At 48.8% G+C, this 21,166-nt stretch overlaps 1 protein-coding gene across 6 annotated transcripts in view; it reads left to right on the forward strand.

Annotated features, from left to right (window-relative positions):
• Positions 1-21,166, forward strand: part of TRAF3IP1 (TRAF3 interacting protein 1) — a 62,430-nt gene that overhangs the window by 24,541 nt on the left and 16,723 nt on the right. For all 6 annotated transcript variants that reach the window (XM_042950733.1, XM_042950734.1, XM_042950732.1 and 3 more), the window contains one exon: positions 2,386-2,462. In XM_042950733.1, coding sequence (XP_042806667.1) covers positions 2,386-2,462 — 77 coding nt within the window. The remainder of the gene's footprint in view (positions 1-2,385; positions 2,463-21,166) is intronic.

Below are 21,166 nucleotides of genomic sequence, written 5' to 3' on the forward strand. Positions count from 1 at the left end.
GTGCCAGAATACTTAGTAGGTGGTGGTGCTTCTTCCTGACGTCTGCGTCTCTCTCTGCTTGTGATGTTAGCCTGGTGGCAGGACGGACCTGCCCTTCCTCAAGGTTAGCCGGAGGACGCCATCGTGCACAGCTTTGCCTCCCCAGCCGTGGCCCCAGGGCTCAGTCCCTATGGGAAAGGTGGGCGGCATGATTCATGCTCTCCCTTTGTTGATGGGTTTTCCTGAGTTTGTTTCCTGTCGCCATCCAAGCTGACTGTTGAGGGTTGGTGTTGATACCTGTATGAAATCACGGGTTTCCTTTTAATACACGTAATGTGCTTCATTTCAAGCCAAGTCAGTCTTTCTCATCAGTGTTCCGACTGTCCAGTGTTGACTCCGTGGAGCCTGTTCGAGTGGCTGTCTGGGACCTTTTGACACATCCCGGGAGACTTTGCAGCTTCCTCGTCTTCTGATATGGGGAAGATGTTTCAGGCTCGCTCTGCGTGTTTCCCGCCCCATATCTGGAACCTTCCATCTCTCCACGGAGCCTGGCTGCATGTTGCCTCTGGATTGGCCATTGTGTCTAGGGGTTTTCTTACCTTTTTTAAGACGAGAAAAATGTATCCAAGTTCACGTTGGCATTTCTAACGCAGCTTTACTCTTTAGAGTTTTTCCTAAATCTTTGATTTTATACATGCATATCTGTCTCATGCCCCGCATCCTGGCTCCTAGCGCCGTCAGCCGTCCGATTGCTGTCCCCTACGGCACGCACAGCACTTGGAGAACGCCACCACCGGTAATGAGCCGCAACAGATGACTGAAAACACTAGGAGTTTTCTTGGTAGGTCTGTCTGTTCTCAGGGTGCGTCCCACTGGGGACGGACAACCAGTTAACGGAACAGTTTTTTGTTAGGCTACGCTTGCCACTTTGATGTTAAGTTTCTTAGTTTCATTTTGGCTTCAGTTTTTAGGCATTGAAAAATTGGATTTGATTTTGTTTTATGTATGTAAAGTAGTCACTTGTTTCCAAGGTCAAATGTACCAAGCAAGATAGATTCAGAGATTCGGGGCTTCTGCCCTGTCCTCTCCCTCCCCCGGTAGGAAACAGTGAGAAATACGGCTTATACTTTCCTTTAAAAAGTATACGTGAATACGTGTGTGTGTGTGTGTGTGTGTGTGTGTGTGTGTGTGTGTGTCTGTCTGTTCACCGGGATCTATGCTTCTCCATCTGGCTTTTGTCACTGGGCAGCGTGTGCTGGCATTTGCTCTGCAGCGGTGCGGGGAAGTGGCTTCACCCCTGCCCCCAGCCCCGGCCTCCCTCACCGACCAGGTGCTTGGGGTTTACTCAGCCAGTTTCATGTTGATGTACATTTGGGTGAGATGGTGTTTTAAAGAAAATGGTGTTGTTTTTTTATGGTATTTACCCCACGGGTAATTCTTTTTTTCTAAGGAAGCTGAAGACTCTTGACTTAATATAAAAGGAGTATCTTGTGCTTACAACCAGCTCAGAATTGTCACACGTGTTTGCAACACTTACCTGTTTAATTTACTCTTCCTCTTCATCCTTTTCCATTTACAAAGTTGTTTTTTTCACCTTTGAGGAGCTCATTTCTTTGAAACGCTGAAATTTTTTAAAATTTAAATCCAAGTTATTTAATATACCGTGTAATAATGATTTCAGGAATAGAATTTAGTGACTCATCCCTTACATACAACACCCAGTGCTCATCCCAAGAAGTGCCCTCCTCGGTGCCCCTCACCCCTTTACCCATCCCCCCTCCCACAACCCCTCCAGTAACCCTCTGTTTGTTTTCCATATTTAAGAGTCTCTTAGGTTTTGTCCCTCTCCCTGTTTTTATCTTGTTTTTGCTTCCCTTCCCTTATGTTCATCTGTTCTGTGTCTTAAAGTCCTCATGTGAGTGGAGTCATATGATGTTTGTCTTTCTCTGACTAGTTTCACTTAGCATAATACCCTCCAGTTCCATCCACATCGTTGCAAGTAGCAAGATTTCATTCTTTTTGATTGCCAAGTAATACTCCATTATATATATGAACCACATCTTCTTTATCCATTCATCCATTGATGGACGTTTGGGCTCTTTCCATACTTTGGCTCTTGTCGATACTGCTGCTGTAAACATTGGGTGCATGTTCCCCTGCGAATCTGCATTTTTGTATTCTTTGGATACCTAGTAGTGAAACACTGAAATTTTATCCTTAATTTCCACCACCAGCTACTTATCAGTGTATTGCAGACTCTCTTGCACCAAATAAAGATTATTTGAAGCTGTTTTCAGTATAGAAAGAGGAAGAACAAGAAATTCGTGTCCTCCCCACCCCCTCCCCATTTAGAATGGAAGGGCTCCTCAGGGCGGACAATAACATAAAACCGCTGATTCTCAACAGGAGGGCTTGTGAAGAAGATTCTGGAGACCAAGAAAGACTATGAGAAGCTTCAGCAGCCGCCCAGACCTGGAGAGAAGGTAAGGAGGGCTTTCTGCAAAGGCTGCACACACTTGGAAGGTTCCCCCCACCTCCTCGGCCGGGAGGATAGAAAACTCAGGGCTCCTCCAGTGTGTCCCGGGTGGGGCCGCGGCCTCGCCCGGGGGCTCGGGAGTCAAGGCCAGAGGCCTGTTCTGCTCTGACCCCGTGGCCGTCCCCTTCCTGCCTGGTGCATCCCGTCTCCCTGCTTGCAGGGTCAGGAGGCTGGCCGCCTGGCCCTGGCCGATGGCAGGAGAAGAGCCTGGGCAGCTCCCGGTCTGGCTTTTCAGTCTACCTGCTGTTAGTATGTGGCCTCCAGCGGTCTTGCTTACGGGTGTGGGACGTCCTTTTGTCGGGACCCACGGGCTTCCCGCCAGCCGCCACCCCTGGGCGTGTGACCCTGGGGTGCCTGCTTGCAGGCCAGGTGCCTCCAACGTCACGGCCAGGTTTCTGTTACAGCCACTTTAAAAAATAAGAGTGTATCTTCACTTACTGGTTTTTTAACAGAAAGATGTTTTTTGGATAGTTTTGCTGGCAGCCAGTAATTCCAATAAGTTTTACACACACACATGCACACGTGGATAATTCTGCCTAAAACGTCCTAGTTTGTCATGAAGATGTGGCCCGAAGCCGCCAGTGAGAGTGACATTCGAAGGGCCCCTGTAGTGTCACGGGGAGGGGGAGGGGCGGGGGGGTAATGCTGCTGAGGCCTCGCTGGACAGCCCCCGCCGCGCTGGTTCCTCTGCGGCCTGTTGTCTGTTGCTGTGGAATTTTAATGTGTCCTGCTCCCGTTCAGGCCTGCGGAGCTGGCCTGGTGTCCCTCCAGGCTGTTCCTGGAGGTAACCTTTGAGGCTTCGCTTGGTTTAAATTTTATAGCCTTGCTTTTTATGCACAGCACGCTAGGTCTGTGCTTCAGACTTCCTCGGAAGAGTCCACTTCAGAGTAGGTATTTTGACTTTAAAGATACAAGGAAAAAAACGTCCTTGTTTGGTGAACAATTTGCTGCTTTAAAAAAAGGACAGTTAGTATGGGGGTGCCTGGGTGACTCAGGCGGTAGAGTGTGCAACTCTTGATTTCGGCTCAGGTCCTGATCTCACGGTTGTGGGATCGAGCCCCTGTTGGGCTCCGCGCTGGGCGTGAAGCCTGCTTCGGACTCTTTCTCTGCCCTGCCCCTTCTGCTGTGTGCGCAGGAGCGCTCGCTCGCGCGCTCTCTCTCTCTCAGAAAAATAAAAAAGTACAGTTTATTTTTTTTCTCATTATTTTTAACATTTATTTTTGAAAGAGCGCAAGTGGGGGAAGGGCAGAGAGAGAGGGAGACACAAGATCGGAAGCAGGCTGCAGGCTCCGAGCTGTCAGCACAGAATCTGACGCGGGGCTTGAACTGAAGAACTGCAAGATATGACCTGAACTGAAGTCGGTCGCTCAACCCACTGAGCCACCCAGGCACCCCAAAAAAGTACGGTTTAGTAAGTGTTTCAAGGTCTGTGTATTACAGGCAGGGGAAACGCATGCTGCTGTGTTTTCTTTAGTGTGTTGGTAAATGTCAGGTTTACATTTCACTGACTGGTCTTCTAAAGACCTCTTAGAGTTTTTTAAATAAAAGAAATTAAAACACACCGGAAAAGTTGATGTCTTTTCTGCCTTCGCCCCAGGCCCATTGTCCCCAGGGCAGTCACAGGGAGGAGCTGGTGTGAGCCTTACTTGATAAGCAGTTCCTACTGCTTCGGGGGTTTTCGGTGCTTCCCCCCAGTGCTGGTATGTTTGCTGGTCGCTTTCTTCAGGCCGCAGTGTGCTTCTGAGACCTCCCCCGTTTGGATACCTGTGGATCTAGCTTGTTCCTCTTAACTGGTAACTAGTATTCCGTGGTTTATTAATTGTTTTATTGATGGATGTCATGTTGACTCCGCCTTCCACTGTTGTGAACACGCCTCCACGTCTCCAGGCAGATGGGAGCCAGTGTCTCCGGGAACAGTAGTCAGCAAACATTTTCTGCAAAGGGCCACGCGGTAAATATTTTAGGCTTACGGGCCATACAATCTATTGCAACTTCTCAGCTCTGCTGATAGCCTGAAAGCAGCCCTAGGGAGGACAACAGGAAACGGTATGCGTGGCCGTGTTCCAATAAAACTTTATTCACAGCAGCGGGGACCCAGCCTGGGGCTGGGGTTTGCGACCTTGCTTTAGCGTCTGTGCCCAGACCCAGAGCTCCTGAGCGTGCACAGAGCTTTGATTTCACCCCATACCGCCAAATTACTCCCCGAGTGGCTGCGCTGATTTACTCTCCCAGTGGAGTGAGACTCTGTTTCCACACGTCTGTGCCATCCACAGTCAGGACGGTGAACGTGTGCGTCGCCCTCCACAGTGGCCTGTGCCCTTCGGAATCCCTTCCGGCCACCTCTCCCCACGCCCCGCTCCCGCCAGGACCCGCCAGCTGCTCCTCTGCTCCTGGTCGCTCTTGTTTGTTTCCCAGAATCGCAGATGGTGGAGTCACATGGCGTGTGCTCCTTTTCGGTCTGGCTTCTTTCAGTCATCGTGTTACTTTGAGATGTATCCATTTTTCAGCATGTGTCCTTTTGCTTGCTGAGTCGTGAGCACGTTGTAAGATACACCCACTGTAAGATACACCCACTGCAGTTGTAAGGATTTATCATCCTCTGTAGTGGTTGTATCCATTTGTCAGTTGACGAGCCGTCGGGTTGTTTCCAGTTTCGGCCAGTTACATTCCCTTACGAGCCCTTGTGAGGACAAACCCTTTCGTTCCTTTGGGTGAACACCTAAGAGTAAGATTGCTGGCTCACGTGGTAAACGTATATTTATCTTTTCCGGGAACCCGCCGGGCTGTTTTCCAAAGTGGTTGTACCATTTACATTTCCACCACAGCAGAGGAGAATTCCAGCTTCCCCACGTCGTCGTCAGCACTCGGAACGGTCAGTCTTTCTAATATTTTGTGTTTTAATTTGCATTTCCTTAATGGCTGATGATTATTCTCTCTTCACTGCTGGTTCCCCCTCTTGCTCTTTTCTTCGTATTGAAGTCTTAATGTTGCGAGCTTTTCTGTTCTCTTGAACGAATCCTTTCTTTTTGTTTTGCCAAGTCAATTTCTCGAGTGAGTATATTCTGTTTTCCTATTTCCTTTTTGAGTCTCTTTGGGTAATTCATATTTGAATCAGTTAGGATTAGGTTCACCTATGAGTGAAGGAGAGATCGAAAACATTAGTGGCTTAAATGACGTGGAAAGTGCTTTAGCTCCTGAGTCAGAGTCTGGAGGTGGCGCCCGTGTGACCCCCGTGCCTCAGGGCACCTCATGGGCCAAGGCAGCTGTCCCAGGTCCAGCCAGGACTGCCTGCCAGCCAGCAGGAAGGGGAGAAGGAGAAAAGCATGCCCCTTTCCTTCCAGACTCTTTCTTGGAAGCTGTGCCTACCGCTTCCACTTCCGCGATAGTGGCCAGGTCTTTGTCACTAAGGGGCCAGGAAGTGAAATCTTTATTCCAGGAGTCAGCGTGCTCAGTTAAAAATCAAGGTTTTCACATAGACGAGAATTTGCCAAAATTCCTCACTGCCTGGAGTGCTCAGAAGATGATATTTGCAAGGCACATGGGTGAGTGGAGGAGGCTGGCTGCCTGGCTAGGGCCCGAGGGTTTCTGGAACCAGCATCTCCCACATGCGGGCTGCACATGGGGCAAAGAAGCTTTGCTGTAGAGGCGAGAGCGGAAATCGGCGTCCCCTGGCTGTGCCTTCTCCAGCCTTTCTCCAGGCAACTGTTGCGTCCACGTTTTCCAAAGTCGTGACATAAACATGTTTCAGCTGTGCCTTTATGATTTTAAAAATACACCTACAGTTCCAGTTTTCCTTTTCTTCCCAAAATTTTGTGTCTTTTTACCTTGAGACTTTAAAGAAACAGTTGAAATAGACACCCTCTAGCAAAGGATCAACTTTTGGTTTTGTAGATAGACAACTTTTGTTTTCATTTCATTGATTTCTATTCTTTATTTTTCCTTTTAATTTCCTTGGTTATTTATGTTTTTAGTCCTTGTGTAAAATACTTAGCTCTTTTATTTTTAGCCTTTATCATTTTATTTTATTTTATTTTATTTATTTATTTTTTTTGAGAGGGAGAGAGAGCATGAGTCAGGGAGAGGGGCAGAGGGAGAGGGAGACCGAATTGTAAGCAGGCTCCACGCTCAGTGCAGAGCCTGCCTCGGGGCTCAACCCCACGACCCTGGGATCATGACCTGAGCTGAAATCGAGAGTCGGACGCTCCACCGACTGAGCCACCCAGGTGCCTGAGTCTTTGGCATTTTTAAAAATTAATTAATTAATCTATCTATTTTAAGTTTATTTATTTATTTTGAGAGAGAGAGAGAGAGAGAGAGAGAGAGAGAGAACAAGAGTGCAAGAGCAGGGTTGGGGCAGAGAGAGAGGGCGAGAGAATCCCAAGCAGGCTTCGTTCTGTCAGTGTGTAGCCCAGTGTGGGGCTTGAGCTCGTGAATCGCGAGATCATAACCTGAGCCAAAGTCGGGCACTTAACCAACTGAGCCACCCCGGCGCCCCCTGAGTTCTTGTCATTTTAAACAAATATATGTAAGGCCGTACATTTCTCTTTAAGCATGCTTTATCTTTGAATTTTTAATATGAATATTAACAGTTCCTTGAACTTTAAGATGAAATACTTTATTTCTTTTTATCACGTGGGGTATTAAGGAGTCTGTTCCATAGCTTTGAAACGTAAGGGTTTTTAAAAAGTCTTTTTACTGGCGATTTCTAATACAATCTCACGTTCAAAGAATATGGTCTATATAAGATCGATTATTTGGAGTCGAGCTTTCTCTGAGGCCTAGTCTGAGGGCAGTTTTCACAGGTGTTCTGGAAAGCTCGCAAGGTGTGTGTACCTTCCGTACTTCGGATCCACACTCCGACGCGCCTGGTTTGCTGAGAGGCGGCTGTGAGAATCTCTTCGAGCTGCGTCGGCCGCGTCTGCCTGTTGCCGTTATTGGTTTATACATACCCGTCGTAATAGCAATTGCTTGCCTTCTCTGTCTCTCACTTAAAACTCAAACGGTAGAGGTTTCCTCTGCTTTTCACATAAATCGTAGTTGCCTTTAGTCTCGGTACTTTGTATTTTCTTTGGAGGCAGCGTGTGTTTTCAGCATGCCTGTAGCCCAGCTGTCTCTCCAGCCGGTCTTTGAAGTTGTGTTGGAAGAAAAGCTATTTCTTATTGCACTAATGGACTTGAATAACACATTATAGAATAAATATGTGAATCAGGCCGCTTTGGGCATTTTCTTCATTGTCCTGACCAACTTGCTCTCTTTTCAAGAGGAAATATAAACTCTGCTAAGAGTAAGATACGAAGCCCATGCCAGCATTTTTTTTCCTTCACATCTATGAAGGAGTTTTTGAAAACCAGCCAGAAGAGCAGTTTTATTAGTGTTTCTTATGCTTTAAAAATACTTGCTTTTTGAACGTCATAAATAAGATGCTTGAGAGTGATAGGGGGCAATTCAGAGATGGTTCCCTCACCGGGAAGTGCTGCTCGGGGTTTCTCGGGCCTGCTTCTGTCTCCTCCTACATTCTCTTTCGGGTTTCTCCACATCATGTCCGTTCTAATCGAATGTAAATTTTAGATCCTTTTTCTTTTCATTCAGATTATTTTTTTAAATTTATTTATTTTGAGAGTGATGGTGTGAGTTGGGGTGGGGAGAGAGAGAGAGAGAGAGAGAGAGAATGAGAATCCCAAGCAGGCTCCCTGCCACCAGCCCAGAGCCCAGTGTGGTGCTTGAACTCATGATCCATGAGACCATGACCTGAGCTGAAATCAAGAGTCAGACACTTAACTGACTGAGCCACCCAGGCGCCCCTGATTAAAATTCTTTATTTTGAAATAGAGTATTTCTCTCAGTGGATTCTTTTTTAGTTTATTTAAAGTTTTTGTGATTTTACTCTCTTCACCTTTTTAAAAAAATTTTTTTAATGTTTGTTTTTGAGAGAGAGAGAGACCAAGAGTGAGTGGGGGAGGGGCAGAGAGAGAGAGAGGGAGACACAGAATCCAAAGCAGGCTCCAGGCTCCGAGCTGTCAGCACAGAGCCCGATGCGGGCCTCAAATTCACGACCCGTGAAATCATGACCTGAGCCAAAGTTGGACACTTAACTGACTGAGCCACCCTCCCCTACTCTCTTCACCTTCTTTCTTGGCCACGTAAACTGCATCTTCTGGAGGTTGTACATCTTTTCACATGTGAAGTTGGTGTGTGTGTTTAATTTGACGTGAATGTATGTATTTTACTGCCCTTCTCGGTGAAAGTTGTAACGAGGGACTAATGTAGCTATCAGCTGTCTATAGAGATTATGGACAGTCATCTGAAAGAAGCATTTCTGTGGGAATGTGCATCTTTTTTTTAATGTTTATTTTTGAGAGAGAGAGAGAGAGCGGGGGAGGGACAGAGAGAGAGGGAGACCAAGAATCCCAAGCAGGCTCCACACCGACCGCACAGAGCCCGATGTGGGGCTTGAACCCATGAACTGGGTGGGGAATCGTGAGATCATGACCCGAGCCAAAGTTGGACGCTCAACCTACTGAGCCACCCAGGCACCCCTTGAAATGACTCTTGACGGATGAAATGACCTTATCACGCACATGTTGTATTTTAGTTACAGTAAGTCGTATATAGTGAACAATTTGTTAGCTAAATTCTTACATGAACGTCGGGGATTTCTATTTTATTCCCTTAGCTTGGCGATCTGAATACATCTTTAAGTTATGTCTCATTTTGGCCACTAGGTGGTGCAGTTTCATCACAAATACTTGAACCCTGTCTGAAAAATGCTCTTCAGAATCCCCCCTTAACTGAAATTCTGCACCTGATAAAAAGTATGTTTAGTTTGGACGTTTGTGGTCCCAGTATTATTGGGAAAATAGAAATACTGTTTCCATTTAAATTGCTATGAAGGAAACAAGGGACACATACTACGATGTTCTTCACTGATGAGACTTTGGTGGCCAAACGGGGAACCACTGACCCTGACTTTAGTCAGAAAGGGTGAGTTTTTGTTTATTTCAGGAAATAAGGCCATCGCTTCATGTTCCCAAGAAGTGCAGTTTCTTCCAGTATGCAGGCTGCGGATTTTAGATTTTGGATGTAAAACTAGATTGTCACCAGCAGATTATCAACAATATCACTTAAAAATATTTACAGATACATGCCGTGGATATATCCTAGACTGTGAAAATGGTTTGGAAACCATCAAAATATCACACGTATGTGAACTTTGTGAAGATCATTACGAGTAAATAGGCCTTCTTTGTGTAAACAAAGGTCATAATGTGGATAAAGTATCGGAGTCCTTTTCCTGAAAATACATATGTGTGGCTTAAAATTGGATTGCAAAACTGTGACCAGCTGTAGTCTTAAAAACGTTTCCAACTCAAATACCCATCGTCTTCCGTTTCGTACGTTCACTCAGGGAATGGTAACACAAATAAAGATTTTATTTTTACTCAAAACGTCAACTTGAAATCCGTATCATTGTATTTGTCACTTTTCTAGATTTAGTCAGTTTTGGCCTGACCAGTCATTGTGGCCTCGTGTCCATCGATATCCTATCTGCTTTGTGTAAACAAGTCTTGAGTTTGACTTTCACAGCCTGAGTCTGTGGAGTTGGGGGCTCAGTGCAGGTGCCAGTGTTTACACATGGTCCCTGCAGCACGTTAATGAGGGATCGAGTTCTAGCCTCGGGAAGAAAATCAGTTAGTAAGGATTAGAATGCAGATCGAGGTCAGTCACAGTGACTGTAAAAGGCGGGCGAAGCTCAGCGGACCCCAGTGCGCTTGTGCGGAGAGCAGTCGGGGAGCAGTTCTAGAAGCTACGGCCGCCCAGCGAGAGTGGGCCTGCCGCGGGGCAGACTGGTGAGGCCCCGGCCCTGCTGGAGTGTTCTCTCCGGTTTGCAGAGCCGTGAAGACTTTCAGAAGTACCCAGTGAGCCCTCACGAAGGTGTTAAAGGGAAAAAGACCCTTGGAGAGGAGAGGCTTACCCGCGATCGGGCTCAGCCTGGGCGAGCCGTTGGCGTGGTCTGGCTTCATTCTTGTCTGGGAGCCATGTTGCTGGGCGGGGGCCCTGGGGTCTCTGCTTGCCCGGGGGTGAGGGGGGGTTCCTCAAGTGACAGCGGTGAGGAGAGCCACGGCAGCTCTCCCCTCTTGGGTCTCGTCCCCACACGTGACCACCTCCAGTGTCACCCTGGCGCCCGGCACCCACAGGGTCGGGGCGCCCCAGCACCCGGCCCCAGGCCTTGTGCTCCAGGCCTATGTCCCATCTGTCATCTGGCTCCTGGACACAGGGTCTTAACTCAGGAAGGCACACGGGCTCCTTGGCCACAGCAGGCGGGTCTCAGATTTCCAGGAAGCCCCGCACGTGTTGGGACACAGGCCCTGTCGTGCGTGGAGCTCTCGGCTGTAGGTGGAGCAGTTGTTTCCAGAGTTATTTTCATCCCGAAATTCCATGTTTCTTGGCTTCGCTTTAGACAAATTTATTTCTTGGTGACTTTTTTCCTTATTCTTATTTTTGTCCTTTCTAAAACGTACACATTTGTGCTCATTGTTTTAAGCGAGAAATGCATTTGTTTTATTTTCTGAGTTCCCATCTGTGTTGTTCCTGCCTGTTTGCTTCTGACTTGAGAAGCAGCTTCCCGTGAAGCACTCTGCTGCCCGAGGGACAGGCTTGGCGGATAAATGACCCGTTAACCCGGGCGACATGGGCTCAGAAGGGGCCGACATGGCCAACCAGTGACATGGCTTTATCCCTTTTCTCTGGGAGATGGGTTTCAAGGCAATTTTTAGGGTAAAAAACTGAAATGCTTGACATCACAATACATACTTTGATTTCCTACTTGTAGCAGTGATGCACGTATAATTTTTCATATTGGAGCATTATCAAGGTTTTCTGATTGAATTCTCCAAACCTTTCTTTCTGGCCAAAGACCCCTCCCCACCAGCCGGGACCCCTTAAATAACTAACAGAGCCTCTTGGAAAGCCTTCTCACCGAGGCCAGGACTGACAGCCACTTAGTGAAGAGCTTGCATTATGTCAGGGTTTTGCTCTACATAAGCCTTAAACTTCACAGAAAATTCTTGGGGCGCCTGGGGGGCTCAGTCGGTTAAGTGTCTGACTTCGGCTCAGGTCATGATCTCAGGGCTAACGAGTTCGGGCTCTGCGCTGACAGCTCAGAGCCTGGAGCCTGCTTCTGATCCTGTGTCTCCCTCTCTGTCCCTCCCCCACTCAGGCCCTCACGCTCTCTCTCTCTCTCCCAAAAATAAGAATGAACATTAAAAATTTCTGATTTCACAGAATATTCTTAAATCCCTTACAAGAAAAAAATTAAGATAAAACAGAAATGTGTTTATTTCAGACATTTGGTTTTCTGTAAATTATGAATAAAATACACCGCATGTTAACGCATGGTCTGAAGTTCACTCTTATAGGTGTGCTTCCTGTTACAAACACGATGCATTCTAAATGTTTTCTTCATTAGGTTTTGAAACTCAGGAGTAATTTCCAAATACGCATATTTTTGGTACTCACTAGGTTTCCAGGTACTTGTGAAAGCTTTGTTGTACTACAAATAGAGTTCATTTGCATTGAAAGATGATACAAAATTATGTTGTAATTGTAACAAATAAGCCAAATGGAGTTAATCATTTTACACAGCGTTAAAAGCAACTTTTGAAGAGAAGCAGATTTAGAAGCAGGTCAAACATTTTAAGTTGTGAGGGGCACTTTTGGGAACTTTCAGATCCTCCCGAGTTGAAGGTCCTGGCAGAGCATGTCGCGTTGTCCTCGCGGGGTCTGCCCTGCTGGGCCCATTTGGGGCCTTGTGGGTTGCGCTCAGCCTCCAGCAGGTGGAGCGGCCCCCGGTCTGGGAAGGAAGGGCTCCTCCGACTGCGTGTCCCCGTGCGTGGTAGCGGCCACCATAATGTCCCAACGCTCGGCCAGCTTCGCTTGGGTGTGCTGTGGCTCAGAGAAGGGCCCCTCACCCCCACCCGCAAACTGCGCAAGAACCAATGGCCGACCTCATCCAATGGCCGACCTCATCCCTGAGTACTTGGCCGATTGCTGCAGACTGGGACCTTCTGCATCAGCACCGCAGGAGCCCGGGCCTCCCAGCGCGCCCTGCATAGAAGCGCCCAGCCTGGAAACAGTGCGCCCTCTGCACTTCCGTGACCTTGTCGACCTTGAAGAGAGTCAGCTGTTTTGTGGAGGAGCCCTTGGGCTGGGGGTGGGGGTGGCGGGGGTTGCTCACAGTTAGATGCAGGTAGTGCCTCCGGGGGCAGGGATCTCCCAGAAGGGAGGCGGCTGATGGCCCAGCATCCGTCCCAGGGCGTGTTTCCCGCCACCCCGTGACTGCGGTGCTCGCCCGGGTCTCCCCACGTGGAGGACCCTGCCAGGCTGCTCCACTGTCTGCCTCCTTTTCCCCCTGTGATGACTCACGTTTTCTGGAAAGTACCGTGAAGCGTGAGTGTCCTGCTCTTACTCTCAGTGTGACCTCTTGTTCGTATCATCGCGGGCTCATGTGGGCGGGGTTCCTCGAGGGCGTAGACGCTCTGCCTCCTGTGTCTGTGCTCATGGTGTGTCCACTTTGTCCAGTGGGGGCCCCTTCAGGTGGGCGTCTGCGCCCTTGCCGGCGGCTCTGGCTGCCTTCTTAGCTCGCTGGGGTGTCCAGCACCTCCTCTACTCTCCCTACCCCCGGAGCCGCCATTTCTCCTGCTCCCTCTTGGCGGAAGCCAGATCTGCTGTCTGTGTGCCCACTGCCTTTGTGGTGTGTCAGCTCCCAGGCCCGCTCAGTGTCCGAGCCACAGGAACTGAGTGTGTGTGTATGTGTGTGTGTGTGTGTGTGTGTGTGCGTGCACCATGGGCATCGGGCTAGTTCCTTCCCTTTGTTTATAATTCCCTTGTCCGGTCATGAGGAACATGTTGTTGTCCTTAATAGATCGAGTTGGTGAATGCATCCCGTGTCTCCTGTTGCTGCTGTCACCGCTGTCCAGGGTGCATGTCGTCTACACCCACCTTGGGCTCCAGCAACCCCTGCCCCGTGGGCAGGCGCCTCATCGCTGCTGGGGTAGCCATTTTCCCCGGATAGGACTCCCTCCACCCTGTGCTGGCTGCTGCACCCCTCTCCCACGTGGATGTCCTGACTCCGGGCCTGTGGCTCCCCCCGTCCCCCACGCGGATGTCCTCACTCTTGGCCCTGTGGCTCTCCACTCCCCCACCCTGGTGCAGGTGCTCCCTCGATTGGCCCACCTAACGGGCTTCGGAACTGAATGGTTCAGGAGGAAAGAACCACCACCGACTTTCCCCTGGAATGGAATCTCGTCAGGTGGAGACCTATGTCTCTTCTGTGGCTGGCAAGGTGCTAGACGAAAGTTACCCTTAGCTTGTTGACTAGATGAATTTCAGCGAATGAATTAAACACAAGTTACAAGAGGCGGGTAAGTGGACGGGAACAAATGATCACGTATGAGGCGGCACCTGGCAGAATGAACTAAAACCCTGTGCGGAAAGATAGTGGAAGTTTTCACGGTGCTTCTGGAGGAAAAGGGGACCTGGTAAGCAGGTGCCGTAGCCTCGGGGAGCCCCACACTGACCCCTCACCCTGTGTCCTGGTGCGGAGCCCTGCATGGCCTGGCCCCAGGCCTGGGAAGCAGGCACGGCTGTCTTGCCCCGTGGTTTTCTGCCCCAACGTGGACGTTGTAGTTTGGACAGTAATACAGATTTCAAAGTAAAGTGTGATGAGAATGGTAAGTTTCTGACCTAGATGGGATGTTGAACAAAGTATGGTTTTTTAGAGGCACTTGGGTCCTTTCACAGAGAGCGAGCACTTAGCCTGCTGTGGGTCTGCCCTTAAAAGGGCTTTTATGTTCCAGGAGAGAACATATTGTAAGAAACAATAGGTTCTTTTCAAAAAAAACCAAAGTCAAAGTTGCTTTTAGATTTGCTCTGCAGCCCTGACTGCTGGAAGAAGAGGGAGCTGGGGCTGCAGGATTTGTAGGGAAACAGGTGGACTCGGGATTGTTACTATTTAGTCACGTTGGCATTACAGATGTAGAGTCAGGAAAGATCTACCCAGATGTCGGAGGGGCTCAAAAAACATTGCTCTTGGATTCTCGAAAAAATAAATTGCCTAAGACCCAGTTCACCCAGAGAACTAGGAAAAGCAAACGTGAAAAACCCCCACCTCTGCAGAAGCAGCGTGCAGACCTGTGCCGACGGGTGCAGGGGCCACCTGTCCCCTGGGGTGTGTAAGCACCTGAAAAGCTCCAGTCCGACCTGAAACACATAGTATAAAATTCGCAGGGGGGGGGGGGGGGGGTGCCTGGCTGGCTCAGTCGGTTAAGCATCTGACCATTGGTCGCGGCTCAGGTCATGATCTCACGGTTCATGAGTTCAAGCCCCGCGTCAGGCTCTGCGCTGGCAGCATGGAGCCTGCTTGGGATTCTGTCTCCCTCTCTCTCTTCCCCTCCTCTGCTAGCGTGTGCTCTCTCAGGAGTAAGTTTTGCAAAGAGAAGAAAAGCAGCCAGCCTGGCCTGAAACACAGTTTTATGGAAGAATAACATAAGAATCCACGGTAGAGGGCCAAGGGAGGTAAAGTCACATTAAAATCATCATTCAGAACTTGCCCCCTTCACTTTCTTTTAGGTGTTTTTTGATGGCTGAGTTCTTAATTTTAATGTAATTAAATTGCTCGGCCTTCGCGCTTCCATTTCATGTTTTTGGTGTCTTAGTGAAGAAATCCTCCTCTGTCCTAAGGCCAGAAAGATACTTATTCTCTTTAAAAGATGAAAACTGTGTTTTGACACTTCAGTCCTTAATCCACCTGGAGTTGATTTTCCTGTGTTGTGTTGAGACAGAGGTGCCGTTGGTTTTTTTTTCCCCAGTAGGAATAACCAGCTTTTCATCCTCCCCACATGGCTCCGTGATGTTACCTCTGCTATATGCAAAAGTTACGCGTGCCTGTGGCGTTCTCTGGATCCTGGACCCCAGAGCTTAGCAGGCTTTTTCTAGAAAGGGTAGGCACGCACGCATTTGCAGCTGCGAGAACCACGCCCGCTCTGTCACCGGTCTTCAGCTTCGCAGCCATAAACAGCATGCAGACGGGCGAGTGTGGCTGGGCTCCGGTAAAACTTTATTTACGGATGCTGAAAGGCAAATCGTCTAGAATTTTCTTGTGTCCCAAAATACTACCCTTTCGATATTGCTTTCAACTATTTGTTTTGTGAAAGCCGCTCTTCGCTTGTGGGCTGAACCAAAAGAAGAGGCCGTGGGCCCGGCTGCAGGCTATGGTCTGTTCTCCCTGGCCCTGCCTGATTCCACACAGCTTCGATCAGCTTTATGAACAGGCCTTGTGTCTGGTGATGTGCCTCTTCCCGGTCCTTACCTCCCGTAGAGGTACTATAAGCAACTTCTTTTTTTTTTTTTTTTAATTTTTTTTTTTTAACGTTTATTTATTTTTGAGACAGAGAGAGACAGAGCATGAACGGGGGGAGGATCAGAGAGAGAGGGAGACCCAGAATCGGAAGCAGGCTCCAGGCTCCAGGCTCCGAGCCGTCAGCACAGAGCCCGATGCGGGGCTCGAACTCACAGACCTCGAGATCACGACCTGAGCCGAAGTCGGACGCTCAACCGACTGAGCCACCCAGGCGCCCCATGTAAGCAGCTTCGTGAGTGCCACAAAAAACCCTCTTGGGAACTCAGCAGGAGTGTTGGTGAACACGATCGCTCCGTGTATTTGGCCGCCTCTGATGCCTCTCAGTGAACATCTGTGACTTTTTTCTGTGGCGCTTGTGCCCATCATTTGGTAGATTTGTATCTGGGCACTCTAGAGGTGGTTCTGCTCTTGGAAGACTCTGCTTTAGGTTTTTTTCCTGGTCATTGGTGGGTACAAGCTGTTGAGTGCTTACGATCACTTCCTCGATAAAACTGTTGTTTGAAAAAGACGTCTGTTGATCCTTCGGTGTTTCCTGTGCCATGGGAGCAGCTGGGTACTAACCCAGAGAGGAGTGAGGTACAGACAGGTACTGTTGTCACCCCCGGTTTGAGGCGGGGGCATCAGCGGGGACTTGTCTGGGGCCACGGGACTGCTGAGAACCAGAGCCCGGGTGCAGGTGCAGGCGTGTGGCCCGCGTCTGAGCTCCTCCCCTGCGCTGTGCCCGTGTCGCCGTTGCCCCGAGACCCAGTGGCCTTGTTCCTCCTCTCCGGTCCTAACGCTGTCCTCACCACTGGCCAGTTACTCCCACTGGACCTCCAGTTCGAGAGGAGCGATAACAGCGATAGTAACACCTTCTTCCTTTCTGATTTTTAGTAACAGTTCTGGAATTTACCCGTTTCCGACTGACTTAATGTAGCATCGAGCAACCTAACAGACTGACAAAGTCTGATTTTTTCCTCCTATGGGGCTTTCTCATGAATGGGCGTTGAATTTTATTGAACGCTTTTTCTGCATTGAGGTAATTCCGTTTATTTCTTTAGTTCGCTAAATGGCATTTATAGCTTTCTGATATTAAGTGATCGTTCCATTTCTGAGATGAAACCAACATTGCTACACTGTCTTCTCTTTTTCATCCGTTGGTAGATTCTGGTTGCTAATTAGTATTTTTCTATTTATATTCGCGGATGGGATGGGCCCATGATTTTCTTTTCCTCATATGATCCTTAGCTTGTGTTAGTCCCAAGGTTAAGAGTGAACCAGGGAGAGTTCTTGTCTGTGTTCTAGAAGATACAGTAGATGATGGAAAGAAAGGTATGTTTCTTGACATTTTGGTGGGACTTGTCCATAGAACCATCTGAGTGTGATGTTTCCTTTATAGGAAAATTTTAGGCTACTGCTGTTATTTTTGTATTAATTATGGGAGCATTCAGGCTTTCTGTTTCTTCTTGAGTCAGTTTTGGTTATTAATTTAAGTCCTCAAGTTTATTGGAAAGAAGCTCTTGATAGAATTCTTTTAACATCTGCTTTATTTGAAATTCAGTTTTGTTCTGTTTTTATTAATAATGCTACTAATTTGTATTTTTTCTTCCTTTTTTGAGGCAGTGCTTCCAGAAGTTTGTCTGTTAGTCTTTTTAAACCAATAGTTTTTGGTTCCATTGACCTTCTGTTTTGTATCTTTGTTCTTTTCACTGATTTCTCCTGTTTTCTTAATTTCCTTCCTTTTCTCTCTTTGTGTTTATTCTGTTGTCCTTTTGATTTCTAAGTCGGACACTCACATTACTATTACTAATATTTGTTTAGCCTTCTTTTAAACCTTAATATGAACTTGTTTTATGATTACAAGTTACGGTGTTTTGTGAGTCCGTATTCCCTCACCAGCCATTTATTTATCACCTGCTGATTGTTGGGCGATCTCCCAGGCTTGTAATCAGAAGTGGATGTGTAACGTTACCAAATGTCTTTTTGGCAGCTGTTGAGATTATCATCTATTAATAGATTCCTAAAGCTGAGCAGTTCTTACGTCCCTAAAATAACCTTTGCCTGGTCATAGTCTGTTAATTGTCCAATGCAAAACCATATTCAATTCACTAATATTTAATTTATTTTTTGTTTGTTTACATTTTATTTATTTACTTAAGTAATCTCTACACCCAGTGGGTCTCAAACTCACAATTCCAAGATCAGGAGTCACATGCTCTTCTCACAGAGCCAGCTAGGCCCCTCAGTTTACTAATATTTTTAAATGGAAGTCTCTATTCAAGTGACATTGGCCTGAAGTTTTCACACATGTGTGTGCTGTTGTTGTTAGTAGTTAGGAACACGATTATGTTCATTTTATGTAATTTTTTTAAGTTTATTTGTTTTGAGAGAGAGTGAGTGAGCAGAGGAGGGGCAGAAAGAGAGAGAGGGAGAGAGAGAATCCCAGGCAGCGCAGAGCCCGATGTGGGGCTTGAACGCACGAACCGTGAGATCGTGACCTGATCCGAAACCAAGAGTCGGACACTTCACTGACTGGGCCTCCCCGGTGCCCCTATGTAATTAATTTTTATAAAAGTTTTCCCCATGCTCTAGAATAGTGTAAGTCAGAGGAGTGATCTGGTTCACGGAGGTCGTGGAACTGTGGGGCTGCGTGCCCTTCCGTCCTCTCTGGGGGTGCGTCTCCCCAGGGCTGCTGCTTAGAAGCAGGAGCTCGCTTCCTGTTCGATGACGACTTGAGGTCCAGCGGCTCGGAGCCCGCGTGGTTCTGTGGGCAGCCGTTGCCGACACGGCCCGGGTTCCTTTGCTCTTGCCTGCGGGGCACGTGGGTGTGAGGCCTGGGGGCCTGGGAGAGTCCTTCTCCGGTGTGGTCCCAGTGACTCCTCGTGTTGTCCCCCTTCCGTCCTGGCCCCAGGAGCCCTGGGATGAACAGAGTCCAGCTGCCCTGTGGCAGGGGCTCAGCAGGATCCCAGAGTTACGCGGTTTGTTCCTCGCGGGTACTCCTGCTGTCCTTGGGAAGTAGGGAGGAGCAGGTGTCTCTACATAATCGGGGGCCTGTTTTCCTGAGGCCCAGGTCTCTCCCTGCCCTCGTCTGTGCTGCCGGTCCAGAGTTTTCTGGAGGCAGGCTGCTGGTGTCTCGGGCCTGCTGGACTGTAGGAGGACCTGTCGGAGAAAACTCCCATTTCGCTTAGAGACCCTTGCCGTCACCACGCAAGTCCCTGCGCACAGGCCGCCCTTCAGAGGGGCCTTCCCTGTCCAGCGGCTCCATTAGTCCTCCCCCCACCCCATCGCCCACCAGTCTCTGGCCCTGCTTGACCTCCTTCCCCGGCGTCCACCGCCCACTGAGACTGTGGCTGTGGTTTTGGATTGACCTCTGGCGGCTGGAGGAGTCGGGCGTGGCGAGCACAAGCCAGAGCTCACCGCCCCGTCTGCGCCAGTGGGTCAGGGCACCTGCCGCACGTGGTTGCCAGCGTGGCCTCGCCACTTGCAGGGGTACCCGGGACCTGACCTCCTGTATTTGAATTTGCCTTTGCTCTTCTAGTGTTTCGACTCACTCCGTACAGTCTCCACTAACCCCGTGACGTTCATTTTCCGCCGAAGACCTCGGATAGCCTGACTTCTCGTTTCTTTGCCAGTTCACGTGCCGACCGTTGACACGCGTGGCCTTCACGTTGCCCGGAGACTGCCGGGTATGATTGATGGTGAATTCGATCTGGTACTTCGGGGCTAGGAAATACAGTCAGAATTTAGGAGGCTAAATATGTAAAAGCGGAACTGGAACCAGAACCGTAAGAAAGATTATCGCGGTAGGCCTGGCAAAAAATGATGAAATCTAAAATAGCAAATCCAATTAGTTAATAAAGGGATGGAAATAAAAAGCAAAATAATTTAATAATCTTGGTGGTCACTTCCAGAGATGATAGGGAAAAGGGAAAAATACTTAAAAAAAATTTTTTTTGATGTTTATTTGTTTTTGAGAGACAGGGAGAGCGTGAGTGGGGGAGGGGCAGAGAGAAAGAGGGAGACACAGAATCCGAGGCAGGTTCCAGGCTCTGAGCTGTCGGCACAGAGCCCGACGTGGGGCTCGAACTCACAGACCCATGAGATCATGACCTGAGCTGAAGTCAGATGTTTGACTGAGCCACCCAGGCACTCTGGGAAAAATACTTTTAAAGTGTATTTTTAGGGACACCTGGGTGGCTCAGTCGGTTAAGCATCCGACTCTTGATTTTGGCTCAGGTCATGGTCTCACAGTTTGTGAGTTCAAGGCCCATATCGGTCTCTAAGCCTGGTTGGGTGTCTCTGTCTCTCTCTCTCTCTCTCTCTCTCTCCTCCTCCTCCTCCTCCTCCTCCTCCTCCTCCTCCTCCTCCTCCTTCCCCCTTCCCCCAGTCCCTGACTCACGTGAGCTCTCTCTCTCACAAAAATAAATAAACACTAAAGTGTATTTTTTTTAAGTTTATTTATTTTTGAGAGAGAGAGTGCGAGCAAGGGAGTGGCAGAGAGAGAGGGGTGGGACAGAGGATTCAGAACAGGCTCTGTGCTGACAGCAGAGAACCCAATGCAAGGCTTGAACTCACGAACTGTGAGGTCATGACCTGAGCTGAAGTTGGACACTTAACCGACTGAGCCCCCCCAGACGCCCCTAAAGTGTATTTTTAAACTTAGATTTTTTGTGGCCCCTGCCTGTAGCATGGAAAGTGATTGTAAAATGTAAAGCAAGTGAACTTGGAATCTTACGTCCTTTGAAAGGTACTTACGGGTACGTCTGCTTAGAGCCATTGGTGCATTAGGACCATATTATTAAATACTGGTGCCAGGGCCCCTCCTCAGACCCGTTGGATCAATCTTTGGGCACGGTCCTGGCATCGGTAGCTTACAGAGTTCCCCAGGTGATTCTAATGCACAGCCAGGGCCCAGAAGTTCTACGGCGGCTTCTGGTCCAGATGGTGCCGGGCCCTGGAGGAACAAGGTGGGAAGCTGCCTATGCCGGCCTCTGGTTCCTGTGCACAAGGCTAATCACCTCAGCCCCTCCAAAGACCCCCCCCAGAAGTCTTAATGCTAGGAGAGGACAGAGCCTGTCCCTGCCTGGGTCCCTGGGTGGTGGCGGTAACTGGATCTGGCTCATTTGAGCGGGAAGCTATGGAGGTGAGGCCGATATTGAAGCTTCTTCGTAACCAATAGAAAGCGTGCCCCGCTGCCCTTGCCCGGTGGCCTGGGTGTGGGCCAGTTATACGTCTTCCCTTTGCTCCCATGAGTG

Source organism: Panthera leo, chromosome C1 (genome assembly GCF_018350215.1).
Source record: "Panthera leo isolate Ple1 chromosome C1, P.leo_Ple1_pat1.1, whole genome shotgun sequence".
Classification (NCBI taxonomy): Eukaryota; Metazoa; Chordata; class Mammalia; order Carnivora; family Felidae; genus Panthera; species Panthera leo.